Source organism: Vulpes lagopus, chromosome 7 (assembly GCF_018345385.1).
Source record: "Vulpes lagopus strain Blue_001 chromosome 7, ASM1834538v1, whole genome shotgun sequence".
NCBI classification, from domain to species: domain Eukaryota; kingdom Metazoa; phylum Chordata; class Mammalia; order Carnivora; family Canidae; genus Vulpes; species Vulpes lagopus.
The window spans coordinates 18,722,316-18,734,631 of NC_054830.1; the positions used below are offsets into that span (position 1 = coordinate 18,722,316).

General features: G+C 56.1%; 1 protein-coding gene across 1 annotated transcript; it reads right to left on the reverse strand.

Moving 5' to 3' along the window:
• Positions 1 to 1,349: 1,349 nt before the first annotated feature.
• Positions 1,350 to 5,096, reverse strand: LOC121494656. The gene has a single exon (XM_041761340.1). It carries the CDS (start codon positions 5,094 to 5,096, stop codon positions 1,350 to 1,352), a length of 3,747 nt encoding a protein of 1,248 aa, XP_041617274.1.
• Positions 5,097 to 12,316: the final 7,220 nt, after the last annotated feature.

Below are 12,316 nucleotides of genomic sequence, written 5' to 3' on the forward strand. Positions count from 1 at the left end.
CCCTTCACTCTCAGGCATTTGGGGGATATCAGGTCTTGGCCCTTTGTGGAGAAAACAACCTAAAGATGCGGATCCAGGGTTGGGACTGGGGAATGGCTTGTCCCTCAGCCCCCAGCCAGGGAGGGAGGCACAGGCAGGGTAGGGCTTCGGTGTCTTGGCTTCTACCTTCAGCTGCCCTCTGGGTGGGAAGTAGCAATACCAGCTGGACACCATCCTCTCAGCTCTTCTAAGCCATGGACTGGGCCCATGTTTAACTTTATTCCTACCTCCACTATTCAGAGCTAGACCAGTTCAGGGGCCATGTTTTCTAGCCACACTCCCCTGGCCAGAGGAATAGCAGAAGGTCCTTTAGCATAGGGCAGAGTTTGGACAAAGAGCTGGGGCAGTTGGCATTGGCATTGGCATTGGCATTGGCCAGTAGTCTCTCTGAGGATCTCTTGAGGAAGCTTGTGCCCTAGGCACCCTGTGAGTGGGGACAGTCCAGGTTGGAAGGCTGAGGAGGAGAAGGGAGCCTAAAGTTGACAGTTCCAGCTCCCAACCAGAGCTAGACAGTCAGAGAGGCAAGGTAAAGTGTGAGCCTCCCTATCCACAGAGCCTATAAAGCAGGCCGGATCTCATCGCTCAGCTCAGGTGTACCATCCATCCAGGATCCAGGACTTATCTGCTGCCCCCCATGACCCTGACTTCCTGCCCTAGGACACCAAAGGCCAGAACTCTCATACTCTCATATTCTGACTGACCCACAGAAGCATAGAGCTCTCACAAAGTTCAGACTTTAGGGGCCACTGCATTACCAGGCTAGCTCCCCCAAGAAGCCTAAACTTTGACAAATACCCTCCCATGGGGGTCACTAATGCTGTAGGTCCCCAGCCATCTTTGGAACTGTTAGGGTGTTGTCCATGTTGCTGTCCTTAGCCCCCCGTAGGGGGCCCAAGATGGAGGAGGGCAAGCAGTCTTTTCCTCTGGAGCTAGGGGAGGGGGCTGTCCCCCTTCATGACTCACTCCAGGCTGTGTGGGTTATTACATTATGTTTGAAATTGCCATGGCAACGAGCTGGCAATCAAGGGTAATTGCACTTGTCGTCAGGGCAACGGGGCAAAACCCACAGCAGCCACTGTCTGTGGTTGCCCTTGGGGTGCAGGAAAGGTCAGGTTAGACCAGAGCCAATGCCAGCCAAGGGGTTCTGGGGTCCTCTGGAAAGGATAAGATTGCTAGGACCCATGGAAGTTCCAATGTGCAGGGTGTGCCTTGGGAGTGCCAGGGTCCCCATCCCTGACTCTATGTCTGGACACTCTGTGTCTAAAACATGCCACAGTGATCAAGTAAGCAGAACCAGAACTTTTATGTGCTCACAGATGGTACTTGTAGATGGCCCAAGGGCCTTCCTCCTCGTACTCACGGCGTCTGAGCCACAAGCTCTGGAAGGAGTCCCGGGATGCCATGATGGAGCCTCCAAGCCAAGCAGCAACGGCACGATGGGGAGAGCCCAGCACAGTGGCTTGGGGGCCCAGCTCCTGTCTCAGGCGCTCAGGAAAGCCATTTATCAGGGTGCTGCCACCGTCCAGCACCACGTTGGCCAGCAACTGCTCCTGCTGCTTGGCTTCCAGCCGGCTGATGCTCAAGAGAGCTAGTTGTGGGAGGCCAGGCTGGTTGAGGCCTAGCAGACTGGGCTGGAAGAGGGCCTCAGGGCAGCAGAAACGCTCAGAGCCCAGAGTGATGACTTGCTTGTCTGGAAGCACAAAGTCCACTCGGGCCTGAGTCCGAGTGCGGGCCATCTCAGCTGTCATATTCATGGCCACGTAGCAGCAGCCCTCTTTAATCTGGTTGACCAACCCTGCCTTGGGTGGTGAGTAGCCACCTGCCAACAGTAGCTGAGCCAGGTATTCAGTGAGGTCAACACCGGCCACATCCAGCCGGTAGGTGTCAAGTGGGGCCAGATCCCCAGTGAGGATAGGTGCCACGTAGGAGGTCCCATAGCCACTGCCCAGCACCAACCCAGTGGTGCGCCCATAAGCGTAGAGTGCCAGCAGGGCCTGATGCACTGTCTGCATGGCTGGCACATGGAAACGCTCAAAGAGTATTTCCGCCACCTTTTCTCTGTTGGTGCGTGGCGAGATGGGCGAATCGGCCACAAGTACAGCCAGCTCCTCTGGACGCACGCCCAGCCTGCAGTAAAACAGGTGCTGCCACAGCACCTCCAGTGCATCCCAGTCAGAGACCACTCCCCGATTCAGCACCGGATAGGAGCCCTCTTGGTTCTCAGGCACTGCATACCGGGGCTCGTCCTGGGCTGGGTGCTGTAGCAACTGGACACGTGAAGGCAACACACTGAGGACATGGTCCTCTCTGGCCAGTCCACATTTGGTGAAGCCTGTGCCTGTGTCAATCACCACAGCTGCCATGTCCTGGTAGGGACCGAGTGAGTGGCGGCAGAGCACCGGGGACTGCATCGGCGGAGCATCTGTGGTGGGCACCAGTTCATAGCAGGCCCCACGGAGCAGGCCAAGGTGTGCAACTACTGATGAGTGCATGATGTTCTCGGGTGTCACCTTGAAGCGGGGACCCTGGGGCTCTGTGCCCACCATGGCCACGGGCAAGACTTTGCAGCCAGTGCCAGATGTAGAGAATGTGACCATGGAAAACTGTTCCTCCTGGGTCCTGGGGGAACTGCCCGGTTGCCAGGATGAGAGCCGATGTGTGCTGGAGCTTTCAGTGGCGCCACCACCGACCTTATCTCTGCTCATGTAGACACAGGTCTCCTCAGGGGCCAGGGGCATCTGAAGTACCCCCACATGGGCCGGCAAGCCCAAGGGCTCACCTTCTTGGCACATGGTGGAGGCCTGGCTGGGCTCCCTGATGATGGGGGGCCCTCCTGAGATGGGTCCTTTGGAAATGGGGGGTTCTTGAGAAAAGGGAGGCTGCCCGGTGAGAGAAAGCTGCCTGGCAAGAGGGGTGCCAGTGAGAGGGGGCTGACCAGGAAGGGGGAGCTGCCTGGTAGAGGGGGACTGCTCAGCCAGGAGAGGCTGTCCAGAAGGATGGGTGGGCCTGGTGAGGGGGCACTGCTCAGCAGAGGGAGGCTGACTGGTCAGAGAGGGCTGTCCAGCAAGAGGATGCTGCTCAGCCAGTAGGGACCGACCACCGAGGGAGGCCTGCCCAGCACCTTCACCCCGAAGGCTGTCAGGGTGAGCAGTAAGGACCTCTTTCTGGTCGTGGTTGCCTCTATCCTCCTGAAGCAGAGATCTGGGCACCTCCTGCTTTGGGGCTTCTGGAGCAAGCTCTGGGGTCTGCTCTGAGTTCATCCACTGAAGTTTCTTGGGCTGGATCATGGAGGTGTGCTGCATCCTGAAGGCATCCAGCATCCAGACAGTATGACTAGGTTCACTTTTTACACCATCTGGTTTGGAGCAGCCAGGATCACGAACATGGCTCAATAGCCTCTCACCAAGCTGGAGGGGCATTCCTAGTGGAACGGGCCCAGTGAACACTCTGATGGGTGTCTCAGAACTAGGAGTGTCCCGTGACTCCAAGTTGAGCCTGCCCTCCTTGGGAACCAAGGCCACCTCTCGGTAGCTTCCAGATGAAAGGCTGGAGGGTGCAGGGCTGGAGAGCATGTGCGAAGTGGACCAGAAGCTGGAGCGATTGTTGTCAGGGGAAAGGATGGGCATGGCTAATGGTGTAGTGGACAACACATTTTCGGGGACATAGATGGATGAGTGGCTGGGCATGACACCAACCAGCACTGCCCGTGAACCTGTGGGGTCATGGCACAGTAGCCCGATCCTGGTTTTGCCTGTGGCCATATCGAATACCAGCACATGATCTTCAGTGGCATCCTGGAGCTGGCAGGTAGGAGCACTGGAGGGGGAAGTCTGTGCAGCTTCCCTGGGAGACTGGACTGGCGACTGCTCGTGGCAGGATACTTGGTAGGCAGATGGTGGCACACTGGAGCAGGTATTGTTGCAAACATTGAGAGGCTGCTGGTCTGTCTGAGAGCTACAGTTCTCCTGGCTATTCCTCTGGGACTTGGGCGTACCCAGGGGGCCTGAGCCTGGTGTTGGGCTGCCTGGCCTAGAGGTACAGACCAGGGGCTTCTCCGCTGGGTTCTCAGGTGGGGTGGGTAACACCTGCATTCCAGCAACCTCGAGCTCCTGGACATGGTCAGAGGACTCCTCTGGAGTGGGCGTTGGGGTGGGAGGCTCCTTCTGGAAACAAAAATCTACTTTGTCCTGGCAGGATGGGACCACTTCGGAAGACTCCAAGAGGACTGACCATTGGTTGCCACACTTCCTGAGCAGGAGCTCTTGGGACAGGCCATGGGTTGTGGCGGTGGTGTCTGTCAAGTGGTCAGAGTTGCAGGTATTAGGTTCAGCTGCTGCCGGCATTGGGGTAGTATCCCCAGCTGGAGTATTTGCCTGAGTTGGTGTTGGAGGAGCCTGGGTGGGAGGACATGGGCCCTTGCCCTGGCCCTGACCTTGGGCTGGAGTCAGAAGAGGACCTTGCGTTGCAGCCGAGCCATCCTCCCCTGAAAGGAAATAAGGTAGCCACCGGCTCTTCCTGCTGCCCAAGGGGGCTATCTTGTCAGGGTGGCAGGGGCCTTTGCCCCAGCCTACCAGGACCTTAGCTGGAGCCTTGCCCTCACCTGCAACATGCACCCGAAGCCGGGAGCGGCAAAATCCATGCTGGAGCGAGTCACTGGTGCTGTCACTGCGTGTGTCCACGGGTAAGGTCAGAGACCTGTTCTCCACGATGAGATGCGTTTGGGTTCCCACGATGGAGCTTGGAAATGGGCTAGTAGAGGGGAGTTTTGGGGCATCTTGGGAGGCCCGCTCACGGCCACACTGGGAGCCAACCTCAGCAGGATCCTGGTGTAGCTGGTGAATGGGCTCAGGGGCATGGGCCTGGGAGGCAGGGTCACAGGTCCTATCAATGATGGCCTCAGTGGATAATGACAACCCCTGCCTGAAGTATACAGATCCCGAATTTATCCATGGTCCTTGGGACCCTCTGTGGCCACCCCCCAGCTGCTGGCTGCTGGCTGAGGGGTGGCCCTGGGGGCCCGATGGATCAGGGCCCCCCACCTTCTTGGTGACTTCCATAGTCCTGCTCCATGCCCTAGGTGCCCTGCCCCCACTTCATTGCCATGGCAACCTCACACATCACAGCTCCCAGTGACCTGGGTGGGGGTGGTGGTGACAGAGTATGGGAAACCAGGGGCCCCACCCCCCTGAGGAATGGGGCCTGCCCAGAGAACCTTGGGAGACAGAAAGGCCCGGGAATCCTGGTGAAGTCGGCCTCCTCTACCCTTACGGGCCAGGTGACTGACTACTCTCTCCCCAGGCCAGCTAGCCAGACGAGGGTGGTGCCCGTTGTGGCAGGAGCTGGGCGGGGCAGTGGAAGGCCAAGGGCAAGGGAGAAAAGTAGACTGGGGAAACCTGGATTTCTGGTCTACGTCAGATGCCAGACTTGATTCCTTCTCCTCTCTTCTCATGTAGCAACTTGAGACTTTAGCCCCAACTCAGGAATGAGTTCCAACTATGTGACACAAGGCCCTTTGGGGGGATCAAAGCCCCTTTACCACTCAGTCCTGGGAGACAGAAGAGGGTGAGGGGCCTGGCTCAGGCCCGTGTTCCTCTCCCCCACGTTCCCTGGCTCCCACTCCAGGGACAGCAGCTCCTTGGCAGTCTTTCTGCTCCAGATGGTTCTCCTCTGCCTGTGCCTCATAGAGCCCCCTCCCCAGAGCCACATGTCCTTCAAGCCTAGAACCAGTATCCCACAGAGGTGGCTATGGGGGCGACAAGGGTGGGGGTGGGGCCTTTGCTCAGAATCCTCAAGTCAGAATGTTCTCACTCCTGTCACATTGTGTCGACTTCACCTTGGCTGGTTGAGGAGGGTGGGGGTGGTGCAGAGCACTTGGCATAGGGCTAGGTCACAGTGGACATAGGGCCAGCCAAGTGGCAATAATTACAAATGGGACACAGGAGAGACACAGTAAGCACAGGGCTGGCTACAGTGTACGGATATGGTTGGTGCGGGACTGGGCACACAGTGGGCACAGCTGTGTACACAGTGAGGACAAGCTGGACACGGGACTGGACATAGAGTAGGCAAGCTATTAGACTTGGTGGATACTCCTCCTCTCCAGTTCCTAGGTGGGCAAACAGAGGGCAGGGAGAGGTGGGACCTGTCCTGGTGTGGACCACCAGCCCAGGCCTACACGTGCCCTCTAGCTATAGAAGACCGGCCTAGGCAGCAGTTTGGGGAAGCACCCATTACCACAGGCCTAGCCTGGAGGTTCTGACCTGGGGCCGAGCCAGCCCTCCTCCTGCCTGCCAGCTGTGAGCTCTGAGCCTCTTCTGTCCAGTCCCCAGGGCTGTGTCCTTTCAGGCCTCAGTCTTTCTGCCCAGGAAACAGGTTTGTGGGGAATGCAGCAGTCAGCCTGTCCTTGGAAGCAGTGTTTTCACAAATGTTAAAAATAGAGCTTACAGTTGGCCGTGGGGTGTGAAACGATGTGACCAGGGACCAGGCTGGCTAGTGCTGCTGCTTCTGCACCTTCCTGCCTCGGCCCTGGGCAAAGCCTGACTCAGCCCCGCTCAGGCCCCCTGGGCTTCCTCTCCCTTCCCCAGATGCTGCCTTCAGTGAAGAACCCGGACGCTACTGCTCACCACACACTATGGCCTGGGAAGGTGGCAGAGCTGGAGGGCCTGTGGCCTGCCTATGCACACATGCATACACACATACTCGCTCAACACTGTCAACTTCATTAATCTCTGGCCTCAAGCAAACTGATTTCTTCCTCCACGATGGAGATGCTAGTAGTAACCTCCAGAGCTGGTGGGGAGGTTTGAGCCAGGTTACACCTGGGAGGATTAAGAAGGCAGGGAGGGAGACCCTGAGACCCCCTGCCTGTCTGACCACCTCCGCCCTCCACCTCCTGCAGAAGTGGGGCATAATCCTCCTTTCCAGGGCTGGGAGCTTCGTGAAAACTGACTGAGAGATCCTCCTAAAGTCTCCTTGAGGAAGGATGCAGAGCCAGTGGAAGGGTGTGGCCCATGAAGGAAGGCCCCCAAAAAGCAGTCCTGAGAGAGGAGAAAGTTTTTCCCCCCTGGGAAGCAAACACCCCTTATAAGAAGTGTGGCGCCTGTGTGGCTCAGTCTGTTAAGTGTCTGCCTTTGGCTCAGGTCATGATCCCAAGGTTCTGGGACCCAGTCCCATGTCCTTTGGGCTCCCTGCTCAATGGAGACTGCTAGCCTGCTTCTCTCTCTCCCCTGCCTTTCCCCCCTTGCTTGTGCTCTTTCTCTCTCTCTCTCAAAATTTATAAAATCTTAAAAAATAAAAAAGAACAATGACTAATATTGATCAGGTTCTTCCTGTGAGCTGGGCAGTCCTGAGTGCTAGTCCTGAGTGCTAGTTACCCAGCCTTGTAATTTGATGAGCTGGGCACTATTATCCCTATTTTACAAATGAGGAAACCAAGGCACAAAGAAGAGAGAATTCACAGAGATCTCAGTTAAATGAGTAGTAGAGCCATAATCTGAAGCCAGGCCACCAGGCTCTGGTCCTGCACTTCAGAAATCTATGTACCACCACTGGATACCACACATGCAGGCATGGACCCTCCTGGAAGGGAGCCAACATGCCTCCCTTCTGAGTGCTATAGCCCCAAGCACCCACCTGAGCTATGTCCCACTTGAACCTTCTCCTCCTCCCAATAGCTTAGCAGGTGCTCAAGCCTGGAAGGGGCATTTCCCCTGTTGGCACTTCTAAGTCAGTGCACTCCTGAGAGCCTGGCAGCACTGAATAGGGGCCAGCTACACACCCTGCCGAACCAGGCTGAGTCTTTTGTACTCAGAATTCTTGGATGGCCAAAGCCGACTATATTTCATCCAGGTAAGGGCAGGGGCAGCAGGGCAGCCAGAGAAGCTCCTAGGTTAGACCCCTCTGCCCAGCCCCCAGGGTTTGGGCAGGGACATTGCCACTGTACCCCTCCCCCCTACATGTTTTTAAACAGTCTCTCACCACGAAGAAGGGCATCCAATTCTATTTCTGATTCTGGAAAGTGAGGAGGGCCAACATGTTGCCATGGCAAACTGGAGAGCCCCTCCCCGAGGCTGAGCCCATTCCCCAGGCTGAGGGCTCTTTGGGATGGAGAGGCCAAGAAAGAACTGGAAGAAGCCTGGTCTGAGGGCAGGGCCATAGAAGTCTTCTCTATGAAGGCAGTCCGGTCCGGACATCACCTCCTCTCACAGCTCACTTGGGCCCCCTCTGAGCAGGCTTTGGGGAAAGGCCCCAGCCCCTGTGGAGAGGGTCAGGCTTCAGGAGATGGAGTCGGGGCTCTCTGAGAAACCATTCTTCCTTGTGGATCAGGGTGGGGCCCTCCCACCTAGGATGCCTTGAGTGTGGTGGGAAGGAAGTGCATCAAGGGGAGTGGGAAGGTTTTGGGACTAGCCAAGTCTCCCAGACTTGATTTTCCAATGCACCTGTATCTTTGGCACCTAGTGTTCTTGAAACAGCTCTGTCAAATTCTTGGCCCTGCACTTTTCTGGTCTACCTGTCTCCCCCTCCCTGTGCCCAGGAAGACTCTGGATATCTCCAAAACTCTAGGAACAGAAGGAATCTTAAGGGCTCCCAGTACAGGCAACCACTTGGTAATGGAGTGAAAAGCAAGGCCTGTTTCCCCAGAGGTTTCTGCCCACTGTCCAGGAGCTCATACACCAGCCCTCCTGCCCCGGAGGGTGCAGCTGGGTAGCATTTAGCTTTGTGAAGGGAGGGCATTCCGGCCAGTAGCGCAACCCAGGTAAATGTGGGCTTCTGAAAAGACCTACAAGGATGTTGTGATCCAACCTTCTTGGGGTATTAATTAATATTATTAATGGGTATTAAATTAAACCAAGGTACTCTTGGTCTCCAGGCTCCACAGACTGTTCCACAGTGCTCTGTGTTTCCTTCTCCTGACCCTCCTCCCCCAGGAGGGGGAGAATCCAAGTGACCTGTGAGCACTAACTTCCTGCTTCCCTGCCGCCTTTCCTGGCCAGGGTGCAGCCGTTCTGAGAGGCAGTTGACTCCCCTTCCTCTCTAGTCTCCTTCCCTGACCCCCGAAGGAAGACAACCAGGGTGCGGACAGAACTCCAGCCCTAGGGGAGCCCCTGATGGGATGAGGGGTGATAATCTACTCCTAATCTGGAATGTGGAATGCAGATCCAACAGTGCCAGGAGGATGTGGCTTTTGAGCTCTAAGGAATAGGAAATTTAAATAACAGATGTTTAAACAACCTTCCCTGCAAGCCGTGGTGCAGTGACCCCTCTGCTGTGATGTGTTACAGCTTAAAAATAGCCCACAATGAACTGCTCTGAGCTCCAATTGACTCAAGCTTACGTAACTCTGCGTGAAAGATGGCCAGCCGCATCAGCCCGGAGGGAGGGCAGTGGCAGAGACACCCTGATGGCTTCAGGATGAGGCAAGCTCCTCACCGTCCCTGGAAGCAGCCCCCCAGCCAGGAGCCAGCATAGGTGGGGCAGAGGAAATGCTGTCAGAAACATGCACCATTTCATGACTATTGAGAAGAGACCTCCAACCACATCTGCAGAGGGGAGGTGAGATCTGCCCTCCTGCAGGGGACTTGAAGAACCCAGGCCCAGGGGAGAGTGGGGACAACTTTAAGAACAGATGGCTGGGTCAGAACCTGTGGGCAAGGGCGACCAGGGCTGCCCAAAGGATTCTTTTCCCCCTTTGGAAGTGGCTTCCCAGCTTGGAACAACATGCCAGCAGGACTGATGCCTGGTTGAAGCTGTCCTGACCATAGGGTCCGGGAGTGAAGCCAACTCCTTTGGGGCCCCTCTTGGTCTCTATGGTCCAGGCTGCACAGGTGGGGCTAGTGACATAAGAAAGTGAGTACTGGCTTCCAAGCTGATTGAAGATCCTATGATCCTGTTATCTTGGCTGCCAGTTGCTTTGAGTCCCCTGCCTTTCCTGATATGTTCCCAGATTCCGGGTGCCCAGTCCAAGACTGACCACAAGCGTGCGGCAACTAAACCAATGTGAGATGGAACAGAATAGAGAAGGGAAGGATGCCCCTTGGCAGTGGGGCCACGGGTGTTCTCTCTGCATCTACCCTTCCTGAGCCCCAAGGATTAGGCAACTTCCCTCAGCTCCTACCACCTGATTTCAAAATAGGAACCACCATTGGCCTCACCTCTGAGCTTCCACTGAGCAGCAGGGGGACGGGTATGGGCCAAATACCAGGACTTCCTGTCACCCCCCTGCCCCCCCCCCCCCAGCAAGGGCAGGTTGTCAGGGCCACAAGTGCCTCTGCTTCCCTGACAAGGCCAAGGCTGCCCGATGGGTGGAGTAGAAATTGCAGGGGAATGAGTAGCAATGGTAGGGCACAATCCCAGAATGGTCCTGGGATTCTCAGCGACAAGAGGAGTATGATCTGGGCAGTGTGACCATCCCTGCCAAGCTCAGCATGAGTATCTTGGAACCAGGGACAGAAGATGCTCAGAATGTTGAAGGAATAGAGAACAAGATGCAGAGGCTGTGGGAAGGCTCAGGAGCAGAGCTACCCTCCCTTCTAGGGCCTGGTGTAGTTCATCTGGGATGGACTGATGTGTTACGGGGTTCAGGAGAAACAGTCATTTCTAAGGGTATCTGAGGATATCAGTGTGAGGTAGCTGGGATCCAGGTGCCACACCTATGGACTGAGATGAGTCAGGCAAGTTCTGCCAACTGCTGGACATTTCCTGCTTTCCTCCCCCACCAGGGGAGGACCAAGTGTGAAGGCCATGGCTCCAGGTCGCCATCCTTAAACATGAAGAACCCAGCTCATTCAGGAAGCTACCACAGCCAGATGTGAATGTCACGGCTGCCTAGGCTCTTCTGACATCTACACTCATTGGGTTAGAAACCCTGGCTGGAACAAACCCTGGCAGGAGAAAATGAGGCTCAGCCAGCCCCTCTGTACCAGATGGAGAATGCTGGAGCCCTTCCTGGAGTCATCCCTGCTCCTCTGGGCTGGTGTAGCTCCACCTCTGGGCTGGTTGGACCCTCGTGATGGCAGAGCAGAGACTCTGAGGGAAGAGATGCTCAGTAACTGGTGTTTTCACAGAGGGGGGTTTTCCAGCCCAGCATGGAGTAAAAGGTGTTCTTCACTAGGGCCTGGTGGATGGGGCTCAGTACTCAGCTACTGATTCCTGGGGCTGCTTCTCCCCAGGCAGAGGCAAAAAGTGTGAGATGCAGCCTGGGCCTCTCTGAGCCTCAGTCACTCCCAGCAGGACCCATGTCCCCTGCCTCATTCTGGCACTGAGTGTCCAGCTCTCTCCTACATGTAAAGGGAGTTAATTTGTGATGTAGCACCATAGGTGGACCTGTGGCCTCATGGGCTACAATGAGGAAGTGACCAGTAAGGCCAGTGTCCCAGAAGTTCTCAAAGTTTGGAATGGGGCAATATCTAGAGCCCTTGGGTATGACCCCAGAGGGCCTTGGGATCCTTGGGAAAATTCTCTGAAAGGCTGGAGTTGAAACATAAGGAGCACCTCAGACCAGACTCAGGGTCCCTCATCAAAGCAGGTCGGTCTACCTATGTGTGCTCTCCAGGTGCCAGACAACAGTGACACCAGTGGGCAGTCAGGAGGCTGTGAGTCATCTGCAGCTTCCCTGGCCCCAGCTCTCATCCTGGCCTCCCTCCAACCTTTACTAGTACTTGCTTGCCCCCAGCCCCACTGCAACAGAAGGAGATGAGGCAGGGGAGCTGGTAGCTGTCATCCATAGCTCACGGTAGAAGACTGGACTCCCAAAGCCCCAGGAGAAGCCTCTGCTCACCCCATCAGAAACTAGTGGCAGACCTAGGCCCACCATGGCCACCAGCAATATTCTCCTTGCACTGGCCACCCACCATGCCTGAGATACTACTCAGGCCTCTCCCAGGGAAAGGCAGCTCAGCCTTCACTGGAAGGAAACCTTCTAGTTCCTCCAGCCCATCTGGGGGCCTAGAACCAACATACCCTTCCTCATCTCTCTTGTGGCCCTGTCAGCAATTTGAAGTCTTAAATCCAGTTCCTGACATTCCAGCTGGACTTGTGACTATTCAGATGGCTCTGAGAATGAAACTCAGAGCTTGGGGCTGCAGCTTTGGGAGGAGGAGGTGCAGCTGTGCTATGATCCATTGTCCCAAGCACCTGCTTAACTGGGGCCCCTCTCTGGAAAACTCTGGCTTTGAAAGCCCTTGACTCAGAAACATGTCCAAAGCCTGATATGCTGGCTACACAGAAAAGCTGACACCCTCTAAGCTGTCCTCTATCTCCCTTCTCTGAGAACCCTCTC

What these genes read in the sequence shown, in the direction of transcription:
- LOC121494656 (XM_041761340.1), bottom strand. Translation starts at nt 5,096, where the DNA reads ATGGAAGTCACCAAGAAGGTGGGGGGCCCTGATCCATCGGGCCCCCAG.